The sequence below is a fragment of the Cyprinus carpio genome, chromosome B18 (assembly GCF_018340385.1).
Source record: "Cyprinus carpio isolate SPL01 chromosome B18, ASM1834038v1, whole genome shotgun sequence".
NCBI classification, from domain to species: domain Eukaryota; kingdom Metazoa; phylum Chordata; class Actinopteri; order Cypriniformes; family Cyprinidae; genus Cyprinus; species Cyprinus carpio.
The window spans coordinates 24,071,662-24,089,941 of record NC_056614.1 but is presented as its reverse complement, the minus strand read 5'-3'; the positions used below and the strand labels follow the sequence as shown (position 1 = coordinate 24,089,941).

Sequence of the window (18,280 nt, the reverse complement as noted above, 5' to 3'; positions counted from 1 at the left end):
AATAACCGATAAAATACATTATATTGAAACCATTTTCATCTCAAAAGTTCAGTAGAGTTGAAACGATAATGAAAACTACACTTAATTATAAAGTTCACTTTGAAGTAATCTGGTTTCTGCCGTATGTCACCAGTTTTATTTGAACATGCAAATCAGTAGAAGATATTATTTAGGATTTAGTGCACTATTTCCCCTCTTTTTCTCATCTGTGTGGTTATCGGCTAAATCACATTCCTTGTTTAGAAATGTCTCTAATGTAAATGAACACAAATGCACTTTAGAATAAAAGTCTTTCACTGCTTCACTGATGATTGTCCTCCTGCTTTGTGCCAAAAGAGATCTGATTTTACTCTGGAGTGTGAAATTAGAGAGACAGTGTAAGAAAACAGACCTCTTTATATAGGTTTGCAATCAGTTCAAAAAATAAATTTTTAATTAGTCTTCAGTGCAGATCCTCTCGTGTGTATATTAATATGTTCCTTCCCACTCGACCTTCAGGAAAGTGTGTGTGGAATATTTCAGCTTGTCTGGCGAATCGGTTTTCCTCCAGGAATGATGAAATCTCCTGAAAGAGAAAGAAAAACTCGGTTTATGAGTCTAATCAAAGAATTTTGATTTTTGAACACTTCTGCAGGCAAGTTCCATCAGTGATTGTGAACACTGCACTTCATTGTTTTGGCTCTTCTACCTTCTCCAGGCAGTCGAACAGAACTATATGTGAAGGTAACGTGGACTGAGACGGGAAGGATGTTTGGAGCCAGTGAAGAGGGTTGGAGAAGAACACGTCTGCTTCATCTACATACTCCTCATTTCCTGTGAGATCTGGTGGACACTCCAGGAAACGCAGATTTAGGGGACAGTGCAGGTGACTGCAAAACATAAATAGAACAAGCCTTTTATTGCACATTTCTAAAACCCTTAACATGATCAGAACTGCTGTTAAATCACACAATCTACTCCATGCTTTCTGTCGTCAGAGCAAGTAAAAGCTCTTTTAGTATAATTGTGCAGATGTCCACTTGCAGCTGTTGCTTCACATGTATTTACTGTCAAATCTTGACTGATTCATCTCTTAATAATTGCATTGCATTGCATTCTATGTTTTGAAACTACAGAGCTGTGGTGCCACTTTATTTGAGGCCTTCGTATTTAATGCATGTGTAATGCATGCATTTGCATTTAATGCATGCAGTTATAATACATTATAATTCTTATCTATTCACTGTCACGCCTTTAGAAAGTACCATGCATTGAAACACGTGACAAACAACTAATTTCAGATGTAACAGAATCTGCAAATATTAAAATGCATTTTAACTTTGGATAAATTATTTATGAAAAGATATAATGCATTTTACATTATGAATACCTTTAATGCATTATAGCCATATTATTGGAGATATAGTGATGACTGGTATTTTTATAATTTTATGTAAGTATCTGCTCTATTGTTCTAAAGATCTCATTGATTTACAAGCTTTCATAATTTCGTCTTAATTTTGCACCACACTGCATATTTTTGCTCAGTTTAGGACATTGAATAAAACTGATCTGTTTTTTTTTTCATACATATTATCACTATATTATAATATACAAGGCATAAAAGCCTGATGGATCGAAATATGATGCACGTGCAGTCTTGTTTTTTATTATATTTAAAAAAATATATTGTCTAAAGTTTGAATAAACCGTTCCATTTCATAAAATATTTGTTTCTGACTATTATTAGAGAATAAGATTGGAGCGAGAATAGAGCCTTGAGGGACACCGCACATAAAGGGGGTGCTCCAACACTAACAGAGAACCTTCTATTGTTAATATGTTATACTTTACAGGGTTAATGCTATAAAGAACACAGCAATGGTTTTAGATGTAGAACGTCACCTGTAGAGCGGTGTGGAGTGACACGGCATGAGGAACAGCAGCTCAGGCGAGCTCTGAGAGTCGCTGGGGTCACACAGGTGCTGCAGGTCATGCATGACGTCCAGAGATCCACGCTGGTGAATCAAACCCGTATATAACGCAGGAATCAGATTGAAGAGCAGCAGGGCAGCAGCAGCAGGTTTCCTCCATGCTTGCAGCTTCGCTAGAGACATACCTGTCAGCAAGAGCGCATGAAGACCTTCACAACACTTTCATATGTACACAAACGGCTAAATGTTCATGCACTCACCGCTAAATATCATACAGAATGGCAGCACTGGATAAACAAACCGGAACTCCTTGTGTGCCAGCAAACTGCAAAAATACATAAATAAAATAGATTTTTAGTTTTCTTCATATAAAACAATTACTGTACTCTTTGAAGTACTTAATTAACGCCATAGTGCATTAACCCTGTAAAGCATCACATATTAAATAAAAAATATTTTATGAAATGGAACGAGTATCATATTTGATCTATCAGGTTTTATGGCTTGTATATTATAATATGTGACCACAGAACCAGTCATAACGGTCAATTTTGTGAAATTGAGATTTATACATCAATAAATAATCTTTCCATTGATGTATGGTTTGTTAGGATAGGACAATATTTGGCTGAGATACAACTATTTGAAAATCTGGAATCTGAGGGTGCAAAAAAAATCTAAATATTGAGAAAATCGCCTTTAAAGTTGTTCAAATGAAGTTCTTAGCAATGCATATCACTAATCAAAAATTAAGTTTTGATATATTTACGATAGGAAATTTACTAAATATCTTCATGGAACATGATCTTTACTTAATATCCTAATGATTTTTGGCATAAAAGAAAAATCGATCATTTTGACACATACTATGTATTTTTGGCTATTGCTATAAATATACCCCAGAGACTCCAGGGTCACATATAGTGATAATGTATGAAAAAAATGAAAAATTTTATTCAAAGGAGAAAACTGAGCAAAAATATGCATTGGTGCAGATGCTGATATTTAGATGAATTATGATAGCTTGTAATAAGATCTTTATAACAGTAGAGCAGATACTTACGAGGTCATCTATGCAAAAGTTTCTGACATAACGCTCTTTCTGTATGTGGTATGTTAATTGCAGATGTGCACCTGTAAACAGCTGTAGTCCATAAGATGGTTATCAGCAGGATTCTGTGCTTTTTGGTGGCCAGTGAACATCCGTGCAGGAAGAGAGGAAGGTGCGGGCCGATCACGACCGGCAGACCCTGAGTGAAGTACCAGTGCCACGGATGAGATCCGTAAAACACTGCCACATTGTGCAGCACGTTAAACTTCAGGAAGTTCCACTGGACCAGGATCCATTCAGAAATACAGATGATGAGACATCAACTTCACACTTCAATCTAAGCCTGAACGCTTCTAGAAGCATCACATGAAGACTCTCAAGATTTCACCACAAAATCAATTATTATTTTGCATAACGACAATTAAGCAAATTCTCCTTCCTATTTCTTTTTTAATCATAATGCATCCAGATGTTTTACTTTGTTATTCTCATTATCCTCAAAGTGATTCACATTACATACTCATTACTGCTATATAAATTAAAAACATTAAATTCAATGCAAGAGGCACATGTATAGAAACGTTAAAGTTTATATATATATTTATATTTATGTATATATATATGCGTGTATGCATGTATATACATATACATACACATACACATATACATACATATATACACACACACACACACACACACACACACACACATATATATATATATATATATATATATATATATATATGAGTGTATATACATATACATATATTTTTTTATTTATATTTACATATTAAAAGTGAAGCCAAAATAAAAAATATATAAATATTAGATTAAAAAAAAGATATTAGGATCTGTTTAAGTTGAAGTGCTAAAATTGCTAACAAAAAAAAAAAGATATACATAAATATTATTTTAATTTAATATTTTAATATAAATTTTTATAATTTAATAATTTAAAAAAACAAAAACTAATAAAAATGACAAAAGCACATAAGAAAATTGTATATATATATATATAATGAATAAAATAATAGTATATAAAACTAAAATAACACTGGTTTGTCTATTTGGGTTGAAATATGACAAGGGCATAATCTTGACAACACCATTTCACTCACTCATAAAAATCAATAAATTTGTTATTTAGGGCATTTTGCTCAGAGCAATCCACATTTATATTTTTATTTCTGTAATCCCAAAGTGTGAATAAAATTAAAACTACCTTTCCGTAGAACACAGAGTCTATCAGTGTCGAGACGCCCAAAGCAAGAGCCCTGCGCGAATGATGGAAACATTCGTGAACACACAGACTAACAGAGATTATCACCAATATCCAAACTGTAAACTACAAGTGAAACACATGCAATATTTACGCAATGGGAACGCATCGCTGTGTGATGAGCTTCAGCTTGTTCTGTTCCACACAGAAATGATAGAAGAGCAGAGGAAGCCAGACGATCAGAGCTGTGGGACGGACAACGACGGCCAGCGACACCAGAGACAGATACTTCCAGCTGAAGAGGAGAGAGCAGAAAAGAGTCTGGAACAGCTCTGTGCACTCACTAGTGTGCAGTTATGACACTTAATAATGTACGTTTTAACAATTTACTCCTGGAGCCATATTCAAATTCCAATATCTCTGAAACCGAACCATGAAGGGCCTTAAAAATTAAGATGGCAAAAGAAAAGTTTGTTAAGAACCAGTGTCTGAAGGGGCATTGAGATATCTTTAATACTTCTTGAGTTACAGGCATGCAAACTTTAGAGGAAAAACGTGAAAGTGCTGTTTTCTCATTTTTGAATGGTCACCTTTAGCACATAATGCAACAAAGATTGCTAGAGTGGACAGATTTTACTAAAAGACCTACCAATCTCTATGTAAAAATAACATTATGATGCTGCAATCCTTCTGAAGTCATTTTTAACCGCTTGTAATTGGGTGAAAATTGCCAATTTGACCCCTCTTTACAAAATAGCGGATTACTCAGTAAATATTCATCCATGACATTTAATATTTTGGCTTTCATCAATATACATGTTTTATATTTCCTTTGATACGGAATGACTCACCTGTGGTGCGTTTTGGAGCCGGGTAAAGGGAAAAAGCAAAGCGCCAGGGTGGTCAGAACCGTTTCCATTGTGTTGGTCAGAGTCCGGGTGCAGCAGAACCAGGTGAACCATGAACACAGCTGACAGAAGTACTGACGGAAAACACAGCAGAACTGAGTCAAACCAGCACGAAAGCATTCAGATTAATGTTTGTGTATCTGCATAATATCCATAAATGAAAATCTGCTGGAAATGTGCTCATCCTCGGGCCATCAAAGATGTAGATGAGTTTGTTTCTTCATCAGGTTTGGAGAAATGTAGCATTGCATCAGTGTCTCAGCGATGGATGCTCAGCAGTGAATGGGTGCCGTCAGAATGAGAGCTGATAAAAACATCACAATAATCGTCACAACTTCAAACGATCAGTTAATTAATGTCTTGAGAAGACAAAAGCTGAAACAAATCCATAATTCAAATGTGTTTCAATTAAATTGTTTCATGGAATGAAAAAGTGGTCTGGTCTGAATCAGGAGAGAAATCTGCACGAATCAAGCAGCACTTGTATTTGAGTTAAAAACGTGTTAATGCTGGATTTGTTTCAGCTTTTTTCTCCAGATGTTAACTGCTGGACTGGAGTGCTGTGGATCACTCGTGATGTTTTTATCAGCTGTTTGGACTCTCATTCTGACGGCACCCATTCACTGCAGAGCATCCATTGCTGAGACACTGATGCAATGCTACATTTCTGATGAAGAAACAAACTCATCTACATCTTGGACAGTACATTTTTCAGCCGATTTTGATCTTTGTGTGAACCATTCCTTTAAGATCGTCGTCTTACTGTCCATTTGGCCACATCTGGAGTTTCCCACTGCAGGACGAGGTGGTACAGCTTCACGTCTGCATACGCAGCCAGCAGCGCCTGGAAGACACGCGGCACAAACACCTGCAGGAACCGGCATTCATGTTAGAGAACAATCAGACCCGCCATCCATTTAATGCACTGAAGTCTTACCAATAAATAAACCGTGTCATAATTCATCAGATGCAGGAGTTTGTACATCAGCGCGAACAGGAGAGGATAAGAATATCCCCGGATGCCTGCCTTCCATTCCCACGTCTCGTAGCCGTAAGTGAGAAATATGTTAAGGATCTCTTAATTTGCATATTTTTCCAGAGGATTGCATTTCAGACTAAACAGCTCAGTGCATAAACGAGGATATCTGAAGACCATTCGATGAGGAATCTCCAGCGACTGCCAGTATTCATCCGGGACGAAGCTGGTCTGGAGCAGGACGCAGTTGAGCAGGCGGAATACGACCGAGAAAACTGTGAGGCTGACGCCAAAGATTTCTGCAGAAATCACATAGTTAGCACACATTTCTATCATCTATCATACTATCATTGCATGCATGGATAGTAGTGAATAATGTGTTTTAATGGCTGATTAATATAATCAATGTTTTACTTTTCATTTTGATTCAAGTGTTCATTTTTATTTTGGTTAAATTCACCAAATAATAGCATGTTAAATTCACTGCAAGATACACTATCATCATTTCTAGCTACTTTTTGAATGCAATAAATGTATGATTAGTGCAATTTAAATAAATATATTAAGAGAATTTAGGGGGACAACTGAATTAATTCTCATGAAAATAATGTCAAAATGCAAAATAATAATAATATCAATTAATTATAGGGTTTCAATACAGTGTTTTGATTAAAAGTAGGCTATTACATTGTTCAAAAAATATTATCATCATTAATAAATTATAATTTAATTTTTAAATTTTTAGCAGACTGAAATTAGAATTTCAGGGGTAAATATTCTTAACCGTCAAAATAATAATGTCACAATGCAAAAAAAATAAATAAAAGCATTTATCTTTATATTTACAATTTTATTATTGTCTCAAGTCTTGATTTTGGGTTAATTTTGGGACCTAAACATGATGTTTGTGAGCAGCACTGTCTATTTCATTTCTATTTCTTGATTAATAATGCAAAGAAAAATCTGCACGAACTTGCTTAAGATTTTTTGCTAAACTGATATTACATTACACAAAGAAATCTGAATATTCATGCTATTTACTAGTAATGTTATTTAACCCCTTAACTGTCACCGTCCCACCTGTGGACGCTTGGTGCTCTTTTTTGTTGTTGTCCTTTTTCTCTATAAAATCTTTTAGTAATCATCATAAATTATGTATCATTTGAAAGCTTAGAAGTCCAAGATTCATCCTGTGAAAAGCATTTTGAAATCGGACATTGCGTTACCATGGAAATGCTACTTTAAAATCTTATGGCGGTCTCCTCCCCCTTAGTGGGCGGAGTCAAGTGTCATATTACAAAATGCATTACGGTCTTTTAGAATCAAAACTTTTTATAATCTTGGCAACAAACATATCATTGGAAAGGTCTGAGTCTCAGGATTCCATATTTGGTGGTTATTTTGAGAGAGAAGTAAAATAGAAATCTAGAGAAAAATTCATTAAACAAAATTCAAAGGAATTTTGATGGCACCCAGTGACTGTTTGTGGTATGACGCCCTAAATAAACTCTCACAGGAACCTCCATTTTTTTCATATCAACTTCAAATTTGGAACATACCTTATTGAGACACAAGGTTTTAATTTTATACCAATTTTAGAGTAAAACCTTATATAAAAAATATATAATAAATAAAATATAATAAAATTAATATAGCGCATTTTATTTACACAACACATAAAAACCTATAAAATTTTTTGAAAAAATTTTTTTTTAATTTTTTGCCAAAATCTGCTAATTTTCTACTTTAAAAAGAGACCGACCTTAGGTCTATATTCCAAAGTGTTCATAAAATACAACAATTTAAGTTTGGATAGTGCACTTTAATGCCTATTTTAAAAAATGGGGGGTGACAGTTAAAGGGTTAAAGATGACTAAATACTAGTTTTGTCTTCTCTAAACACATTCCGCTCTAAAGCGAGTCTAGTAAGGCAGGCTCAGAAGTCTCACGGAGTGTTTGAGGTTTGTTGATATCTGTGCTGTACAGAATGGAGCTCCTCTTCCTCAGTCTCACTGATTCACACGAAGGCTTGTTCTGCTTGAAGCGCTCTCGAATCTTCTCCATGTCTCCACATGAGCTTCAGATGGGGTTTAAACTTCAGCATTTTAACCCCGACTGCATGTGTTCATTTTGAGGCGTATTTACTGAGAGTTGTCGTGAACTGAATGTGGAAACAAAACCTATTTCCGTGTTTGGGTGGTGACGTCACGCGCGACCTCATGAATATGTAATGATCCAAAAACAGACGTTTAGCGCTAAGAATTTTTTTTTTTTAATAATTTTAAGTTCGTTAAGATGTGTTCCGTGATTCATCTAAATGGGTTCCGACACATCTCATTATAAATATATGTTGAAAAAAATTGAAATGCGAAAACGTACGTCGCATTTGGCCTGCGTGAGTTGCCGTAGTCGCCTGTTCGTCCTTGTTTGCATGTTTCGTGCTGCCTACTAAGTTGTAATAAACGACTGAAAACCTCAGGGTGAGTGAGGGACATATTAATTACAAAATGAAGATATACATGTGCTTATGACGGTCCTTGTTATTTAAGTGAATAGCATCGTCACTAAAATCTTTGGTCCATAATTCACGCTGGTATGCTGTAATGTACATGTAGTAGGCTATTTGTGCAGTGTACTTCATTTATGTATACTTAACAGCAGGTATACAACACAGTATTTGATGTACAAAATGCAATGTCTCCAGAACAGGTTGGTAGTATCTCATAAGCTTTTCTCTCTGCTTTTTATCTTTTCAGTGGGATGTTCTGTGTCTTCATAACAGAAGATCATGTTTGGAAGACGGATTCCCTTTCATCAGATTGCATTTGCTACTCTGGTTGGAGTGGTGGGAGGTGTGTATATCTACAGGCCTATATTTGAGGCACCCAGAAAACCTCCATCTGCACCAGATCAAGACCTCAAGCCTGACGCAGAAGAACAGAGAGCGGAAACTACCCAGCAAGCACAGCAAGATGCATCTGCAGCCAAAGACTGACGTCAAACTAGAGTCTGAATGTGCCTCGGTGTTACTAAAAGATCCTTAATGCTGAACACTGCAAATAAACTAAGAGATTCTACACCATTCTGTTCATTTTAATTAACAACGATTAAAAATTAACACCAAAATCTAAAAAAATTTATAAAACAAAATTATTGATTTAAAAACAAAATTATTAATTTAAGCCTGCATACTCCTTTTAGAGTCTGCAAGATGTTTTTCATTTTAAAATAAATAAATAGTGTAAAATCCTTTACAGACAAATAAATAAAAATGTTAAAATAATAAAATAAGTAATGGTAATAAAATTTAAATGAAATGATTAAATTACATCGAAAAATTATTGAGCTTGCATCATTGTAGAATCTGCAAGTTGTTTATTATTAAAAAAAAACTAAAAGTATATAATAAAAAATAAATTAAATAATTTTGTTAAAATTAAAAAAGTACAAATTTATATATATATATATATATATATATATATATATATATATATATATATATATATATATATATATATATATATATAATGAAATATAAAAATAAAATTATACAAATCAAATGAATAAAGATTTTCTCAACAGTGATCAAGATTGGGACTCATTATCTCTTACATAAAATGCAACATTCATGAATGCTTAAGAAGGCAACACAGTATATTAAGAACCAAAGAGACTGAAACTTTTCAACAGTAATTGTTTTTAACAATGTAACTTTTCATGTACCTTTGACATTTTACACCACCAGATGTCACTACACACACACACACACACACACACACACACACACACACACACACACACACACACACACACACACACACACACACACACACACACACACGCACTTACAGTTTTGAAAGAGCTCGAGAGCCCGCTGCACAATTTGTACATACTTTAAACATCATCTTAGATGCAGAAACCAAAGCTTGCTACTAGTTAAAATTCATTTAATGTTTTTTTCGTGCTGGCGCGAGCGATCTCATCCTACTATGGCGAAGGCTGAGCTCATGAATATTAAGCACGCAATGTGACGTTCGCTCTATAGTCCTTTCCGATTGGCTAAATAGCCTGATCATTTGCATGGTGGAGGCTGGGCTCATAATAATATTAATTACGCTACTATCGCGGTGGTCTCTCCAGGAAGGTCTCTAAGCAGCGTCAGCGCTACCTAATTAATATTCATGAGCCAAGCCATGGCTGCGTAGGATTGGCGCTGCGGCAGCACCGGAAGTATTGCGTCACTGCATGTGGGTGTGGGAGCAACTTTAGGAAACAAAGTGTCCATCGCTTCAAAAGTAGCCTACCACACACTTAAAAGTTGTTCTCAGTTGGTCTGAAATTTTCGAAAAAGAAACCCTAAAGAGATCAGCAGACGTTCAGATCACTGACTCGGTAAGTGCGACTGTTATTGTAAAGCTTTCCACGACGAAGAACTCTTCAAAAGCTGATGTTAACTGTCTGGTCACCTCGTCAACGCGTTTATTTAATTAAGACCTACATTTCAGCGTAGTGTATTCACGTAGAAATATTCAGTATGTGACACTAACCTCTTATGCATTTTATATATGTTGCATATACTGTAGTTATGTGAGTCATAATAATGTGTGTTTATTGATAAAAAGATACTGTTCATGGGTTTGTGTATCTTAACACACGTGGCTCAATCCTAGATCAGATATAATGTAATTATGACCTGACTCTGATCAAAAAGGAAACGGGGAAAGTTACTTTTAAAAGTAATGCATTACAATATCGCGTTACCCCCTAAAAAAAGTAACTAATTACCTCCGTTACTTTTTATGGAAAGGAATGCGTTACGTTACTTTTGAGTTACTTTTTAAATCTGGGCAGGGCTTGCTTGTGTGTTTTAAATATAAAAGTAATTGTTTTACGAATATAAAAGCCATTTCTCATCAAAAGTGAAATGAATACGCCTCAAATCGAATTTAATGTAAATTCACGTCAGAGAGCAGCTCAAACTAATCACATGAAGAATATGACGCACAAAAACTTCAACACTATACAGCAATAACTAAAATTAAACACAAAGGTGTCATTTTTGCTTATTAATCTGGTTGAACTGGATCATCGAAGGTCAGTAGCAAAGACGTTGGTTAATAAAATTGGATTAAATACATAAATGATATTCGTCTTATGTAATATATTTAATCGTTACAGGTTTGTATAATATTCTGAGTTTGCATTTGAGTGTTTTTATTCATTTTGAGGAACACTGAATGTGTTTTTGTGCGGGTGAGATGATTAAATACATGTTCATATTTAGTCTAGAACTACAGTAAGATCATGTTCACACACAATGTCTCTAAGTGTACACCTGATTTCTGTCACCATGGCAACATGAGAGCTGTCAGTCAATACATGGAAACAATGTAACTAGTGTTACTTATGTTAAAAAGTAACTCTGATATTTCCTTCTAAATTAAAAAGTAATGCGTTACTTTAAAAAAGAAAAGAAAAAAGTAATCTGATTACGTAACTCAAGTTACTTGTAATGCATTACCCCCAACGTGGGGAGAAGTTACCTGGGACTTTACCAGCCTCACCTGGGGAAATACACAGCTTCACTCCCAGATCAGCTTACCTGTCAGGAATGTCTGGATTTGGGATCATTTCCCTTCTGAATGATCACATTTCCATTCTTTCTTGCTTAACTGGACAAATACTGTAAGTAGCGTGTAAGACATATGTTTATGACTCAGAATTCATCTATTCTTTGAATCAGTTTACCATGATCACAATGGTATTCTGAATTTGATACCCTTTTTTACAAGGTTGACTGATGTTTGAGACTTCGAGGGACACTTCAACCCCCAAATATTAATGTGTTGTTGTCATTTTCTCACCGCATGTCATTCCAAACCTGTTATTTCTTTCTTCCTTTTTTCCTGTGAAATATCTGTGTTTTTCCATGCAATTAGTTTCATCAGATGTCTTTAACATCATACTTCAATGAATATCAGTCAGTTTCACATGCAAACCTTTCATATAACTTAAGAAGAAGACTTGGAATATACTCCACAAGTGTGTAGTTTGAGCTTACTGTCCCGTTCACTTTCATTGCATGCAAAGCAGAAGAACATTCTGCAAATTTGTGTTGCATGGAAAAACATTTGGAATTTGGAACATGAGAGTGAGAAATGTTTGTTTAAATAATTCCTTAAATCTGTCCTGGGAAGAATTTTCCTCAAACCTCAGATCATTTAAATGGGATTATCGGTCTCTCCTGCCTGTTCTAGAGAAAGCAAATGAAATGAACATAGACTCGAGTCAAGTGTGTGTGTGTGCGTGTTTTAAGTAGTCTTGGCAGGACAGTCACATGACAGGATGCCAAGAGCACATGAGCACCAGCTGATGGTTATTAGATGAGCCTGATGTTTAATCTTACGCTCCACATCCTTCAGAAAGCCCAAAAGAGCCTTTATATGAGCTGTCAGTGGGACTGTGAATGACAAAAATCACTCTGACGCTTTGATATGAGTCGTTATTTAGTTAATGAAGAATGTTTTTGGCCTGTTGGACAGTGATTTAATTTTGCATATCTCCAGTGCACTCTTAAACACACAGCGACGCCATAGAAGAACCATTTTTGGTTCCACAAAGAACCGTTCAGTCCAAGGTTCTGAAGAACCATCGCTTTCTTACCTTTTTATAATCTGAAGAACCTTCTTTTGCCACAAAGAGCCTTTTGTGAAACCGAAATGTTCTTCAGATGTTAAAGTTTCTTTATGGAACCATTTAGACAAAAAAAGGTTGTTCTATGGCATCGTGAAGCACCTTTATTTTTAAGAGTGTGGTCAGGATGAATGAAAAATTGCTTTCTAAATTGATATGAACTCAGAATTGTGAGATATGAACACAGTTCAGAAGAAAAATCTACATTGTGAGATACAAAGTCACAATTACCTTTTTTATTCTGTGGCAGAAACAAGCTTGAATATTCTTCTCGCAATTGCAAATTTGTATCTCGCAATTCAGACAATTCAAATATGAGTTTGCGAGTTAACATCTCTCAATTTGGACTTATTTCAGTTCATATCTTGCAGTTTTGTTTCTCAGAATTGCAAGATAGAAATTGCAATAAATTTAAACTTGCAATTCTGTTCAGAAATGTCAGATTTGTGAGATCAAAAAAAAAAAGCTACAATTGCCTTTTTATTTTCATTTTTGTGACAGAAAAAGAACAGTTGTGAGATCAGCTGTGCATTGTTTTTTTTGTTTTTATTCAGTTTATTAAGGTGCATTTGCATTTTATATATATTGAAACTGATCAGTCGTATTTTGTGCATGTAAATTAGTTATTTTAAATTGTAGTTTTAACAGATTTAGTGTAAATACAGTTGCTGTATCCATTGCATCTGCTTTGTTTTCTCACTGACATGCCCTCAGCTCCAAGATCCATAGTTTCTGAACTCATTATTATGACTTTATGGTGTCGTTCATGTGCTTGTAAATATGATCTTTCTGACATGACTTCAACCCACAAGTATCTACAGACCACAGACTCTTTCCTGGCCAGACTGAAAGAAACTATCCCAGATTAAAGTTCAGCCAGCTCAAGTTTTTATTGTTGTTGGTTTTTTGGTTTTGTAGCATGCATCGAAAGGTTATAGCTAAAATGTGAATTTTCAAGAGGCTAAAGAAATACTCTTCTTGTTACGTTTCTCACATCAGGTCCAAGGTTATGAGGTTTTTTAGGTCTGCACAGCAGTTTTGTCTTTCACACATACACAGCTTGAGAAGAGGGAAGCGGACAAAGAAAAAAAATCAGCTTGTCAGAGCTTGACTGGGAATGTTTGATGAAAGCCTGCGTCTTCATCAGGGCTGTTTTCGTTGGACGGGAAGCTGAACTCAAAGCATTTCGCTGAGCTCTTGCACAAGGCCGGTGATTGTTGAAGGATGTGTCTGACTGAAATGAAGGCATCAGTCAGTCTTCAGAAGTTCACGTAGTGTCAAATGACCATCAGATGATGCAGCCGAACACTCAGCGCTTGTGTCTAACACTGGGATTGTGTTCATGCTTATATAGCACATAAAGACGAGGCTGTTTTTGCAAATCGGTGCACTTTCCAGAAAAGGGTCTTAAAGTTGAGCAGATTTCAGTGTGAGTTTGTGCTTGTTTACTGCGTAACTAAGAAGATCAGCTGTTGCATGCACTTAAAACCCATGCAAAACAGATTCCAGTAGTGATAAAACAATGCACTGGCCATTATTTGTCCGTTTTGAGGTTATATGAGGCATTGTTTTTAATATACCTGGTTAGATCTTCTCAGTAGTCTTCTCATTTATCTCAGTTGCTCGGCTGGTGCATTAATTTTGTGATAGCAGTGTCTCTTTGTCAGACGTGGTAATTTAAGACTTCCATGAAATGAATGTTAATGGGTAATACACATTTTTAGTGAATTTTTTATTTTTTTAAATTCACCACATTTAAGTGCATACCATTGTTGTCTTTTTAATATTTTTCAAAGAAGTCTCTTCTGCTCACCAAGACTGCATTTATTTGATCAATAATACAATAAAAACAATTACAGTTTAAAATAGCTGTTTTCTATGTAAATATATTTGAAAATGTGATGTACAGCTGTATTTTCAGCATCATTACTCCAGTCTTCAGTGTCACATGATCTTCAGAAATCATTCTAATGCTAATGATTTGCTGCTCAAGAAACATTTCTGATTATTATCAATGTTGAAAACAGTTATCCCACTTCATATTTTTTGTGGAAACTGTGATGCATTTTATTTTTCAGAATTCACAGTTGAATAGAATGTTCAAAAGAACAGCATTTATTTAAAATAGAAATCTCGTTTTGTAACATTATGAATGTCTTAATGGTCACTTTTGATCAGTTTAATGCATCATTCGTATTGACCATTCTTGAATGCAATGGAAAATCATATTTTGGACGACCACTAGACATGCTGTTACTAGTTTGTTAAATGCATTTCTGACTAGTTTGTCATCCTTTAGTTACATATCACGACAACTAGAAGTTTTGCTGTGTGTAAGATAGCAAATCTTCTAGATAAACAGTTTCTCTGAACGTTTCCTCCAAGACACGCCATAATGAAGTGACTGATTTCATCTGTGATAAACACTGAAATGCATTCTGGGTAATCTTGTTCCTGAGACCGAAGCACTAATGTCAGTGCTAAGACTTACTGCAATACTTGTAACTCTGTTGACTCTGGTTCAGCTGTGAAGCCAGTAAAACTGTTATTAAAATAGCTGCCAGGCCGGAGGTGATGCATGTGCTCTTTCTAGTGTGTGTATATATATTAGGGGTGTGACGAGACACTTATCCCACGAGAATGAGACGAGACAAGATTTTAAAACTTTTTAAAATAAATCCTCAATGATAAAATATATAAGGAAAATTTGTCTTCTATTTAACTGAAAAACGCAAAATGCAAAAAATGTAGGTGCATTTTGAAATCAAATTGTACTTTATGAAATTAAACATCTATTTTAATTAATTTTATGCAGGTATAAACAACATGTAAACACTGCAAAAGGTTTTGCAACAAACTCAACTGACAGGCAAGTAATTGCACAAAATTAGATAGTATACATAAAAATAAATAATAAACAACACAAATAATATCCCTTTAAAGTAGCAGTCAGTCAAGTTTATTATTTAGTAAACTGATTTCCACTTTAATAAAAAATATATATATATTTTTCCATTTAATTTTTCTCAACTCATTTTTAATAGTATATACATTTTCACATCAATTTATTAAAAGTTTAACAAAAAATACATGTTTAGGGCCCTATGAAATGTTTTATTTTTTTCTCACCATATTATTTATATTTTTTATTGTTACCAACTTCTGTGTTTTAGCATGTCTAACTATTTGAATGCATAACACAACTTAATTTATTCATTTTATTTTTTCCTAAAGTAGGCTTGTGATTTTTTTTTTTTTTTTTTTTTTTTTTTTTTTTTCTCAGAAATTATGTGTTGTGTATTTACATTTTTCTGGTTATCAAATGAAGGCATGAAACATTAATTTCATTGATAATTAATAAACATTAATTACATCATTTATCATTTAATTATTGAAATTTAAGCAAAATTTATTTTTTGGCAAACAAAGGAGATTTACAATTAAAATTAAAACATGGAAGCAATGTTGTGTGATTATTCCTTTAAAATTATGTTTGTGTTATTTTAGTAGTAGTAGTAGGCTGTGTACATTCTATTGTCTTCAAATCAAACCAGACTTTTATTTTGACGGGTTGTCGTGAATACCGTTACAGTCCTGTGTATGTGATATGAAGCTAGTTTTACTCAAATCAAATGATCAGATGCTCATGAAGTGACTCTCAGAGCAGTTCTGGAGATCTTCTTCATGTGTTTACGTCCTCATTTAGTGAGACGACAGACGCTGAGACCAGTCAGATCTCACAAGATCTTGTGCCACGAGATCACGTCACACCCCTAATATATATATATACAGTATGATGATTTCTGAGGGATCATGTGAACTGACGACTGGAGTAATGATGCTGAAAATTCAGCTTTACATCAAATAAACGGCATCTTGACATAAATTCACATAGAAATCAGTTATTTTAAATTGTAATATTTCACAGTTTTTACTTGCTTAGCTTTATACACACACACACACACACACACACACACACACACGTGTGATATGAGATGACATTTTTCTTGAGATGATTTCAAGAAAAGTCTCTGGATTGTTCCGGGTGCTTGGGTCGGTCCCAGACGTTAAGCTGCTTGTGGTCAGGATAGTTTTTAATGCTGCTGCGTGAAAGAATGTGGCCATTTGTTCACGTTTTTATGCTGTTTCTTAGTCATAGGATCAGCTTTAATGCAGTCTGAGAACCCAGCCATCGATGGACGCTTTCCTCTCCCTGATTCTGAGAACGTGTCAAGACAAGATGTGTATGAAGACGTTATGAAATCATGGTGCAGGTTTAGAAGCGCTCGAACTATCCGTTTGAGTTAAACTTGCACATAACTTCATCTCACAAAGGAAGAGCCTTCGTTGAGGAACTTTCTTTGATCTTGTGAGATGTGCTGTCAAAACTTACTGTAATTTTCAAGGTTTAAAACTTCCTTTTACAAAACTTTGTGGGACCAGATTGCAATACGTTGACTTGTTCACGATAAGAGAGCAGAAACAAAAGAAAAGAAACTTGGCGCCTGATCAGACTTGACAAGCTCTCATCACAGAATGACTTACAATAATACTTCAGCATCAAGCATTACAATATTGTACTGACGGATAAAAATAGAGCATGACAACATTTCAAAACCTACAGTGACTGATAATGATTGTCTCTAGTGCAAACTCGGAGTTAAATATTATAGGTTATGAAACACTTAATTTCTAACTGATGAATGTCTCTGTATTGTAGTCTTAGGATGCAGTGAAAAGAAACTTGAGTTGACAAATGAGTGGAAGTAAAAGACATTGTATCGATGCATTCAGGTATGAAAAGGTGCTTTTTCAAAGTCTGTTTCCTCATTTAGGCTCCAGGATTTATGGACTCCATGATCAATGACAGAAAAGAGGTTTCAGAAGCATATTTACTGTTCTGGAATAGAAATGCAACACCTCAGCTGTAGTCTCAAATTCTTTTTTTTGTGTTTCCTGTTACTGAATCAGCACTGTTGCATCAATGCAACTTTCTTCATTTTAACTGAAATGCTTTTTAAGAGATGGTTGATTGTAGTATAGACTAATGGGTTCATTTTGGGTGGTTCTTTAAAGTCAGCATGAATCTTGTTAATTATCCTGGAAGTTAATTTGTGAAAGAAAGTTTCATGTCGACTTGTACTTCCTGAGTTGCTTGTTAGTGTTTTGTTTGTAAGAGTTCACAAATGTTTGTGTCAGGGTTATCACTTAGACTGCAAAAAATAAAAAATAAAATAATAAAATAAAATAAACTTCATCTGAAATAAAATTTTTTTTTAAAAATCTTTATCTTATTTTATTTCAGCAAGTTGCCAAGACAGCATTTCTCTCTTTTTTTTTTTTTTTTTTTTTTTTTTTTTAGTTTAAGTTAAAGAACTAAAATAAACTAAAACTAAAACTTAATAAAAACTGTATAGACACATAAAAAACACAACAAAATTACAAAAAATGTAAAATTAAAATGAAAAGCGCGTCATTTTTATTTTTTCGTCACAGGATTTTTAAAGAAAGATTTTTAAA

At 34.5% G+C, this 18,280-nt stretch overlaps 2 protein-coding genes and 1 long non-coding RNA gene across 3 annotated transcripts in view; 2 read left to right on the top strand and 1 right to left on the bottom strand.

The window, feature by feature from the left end:
• Positions 1-85: 85 nt before the first annotated feature.
• Positions 86-8,283, bottom strand: pigb (phosphatidylinositol glycan anchor biosynthesis, class B). Its single transcript, XM_019107110.2, has 12 exons — positions 8,017-8,283; positions 6,237-6,366; positions 6,029-6,146; positions 5,855-5,959; positions 5,035-5,165; positions 4,338-4,478; positions 4,187-4,238; positions 3,048-3,259; positions 2,174-2,238; positions 1,885-2,098; positions 689-869; positions 86-565 (listed from the first exon to the last, which is right to left on the bottom strand). The coding sequence occupies exons 1-12, from the start codon at positions 8,129-8,131 to the stop codon at positions 443-445; spliced, it is 1,587 nt and encodes a 528-aa protein (XP_018962655.2). The 5' UTR covers positions 8,132-8,283; the 3' UTR covers positions 86-442.
• Positions 8,284-8,376: 93 nt separating this feature from the next.
• Positions 8,377-9,144, top strand: LOC109093586. Its single transcript, XR_002018441.2, has 2 exons — positions 8,377-8,547; positions 8,824-9,144. It is a non-coding gene; the product is annotated as an uncharacterized LOC109093586 (long non-coding RNA).
• A 1,153-nt stretch (positions 9,145-10,297) lies between these two features.
• The window catches only part of rab27a (RAB27A, member RAS oncogene family), an 18,909-nt gene continuing 10,926 nt past the window's right edge, over positions 10,298-18,280 (top strand). Inside the window, exon 1 of the mRNA XM_042744505.1 lies at positions 10,298-10,459. The gene's annotated coding sequence lies outside the window, so the exon portion shown is untranslated. The remainder of the gene's footprint in view (positions 10,460-18,280) is intronic.

What these genes read in the sequence shown, in the direction of transcription:
- pigb (XM_019107110.2), bottom strand. Translation starts at nt 8,131, where the DNA reads ATGGAGAAGATTCGAGAGCGCTTCAAGCAGAACAAGCCTTCGTGTGAA. An exon ending in ATTCTGTATGATATTTAGCG is followed by an intron (nt 2,099 to 2,173) that starts GTGAGTGCATGA and finishes TCTTGCTGACAG; the next exon opens with GTATGTCTCTAGCGAAGCTG. An exon ending in TGTTCGACTGCCTGGAGAAG is followed by an intron (nt 566 to 688) that starts GTAGAAGAGCCA and finishes TTTCTCTTTCAG; the next exon opens with GAGATTTCATCATTCCTGGA.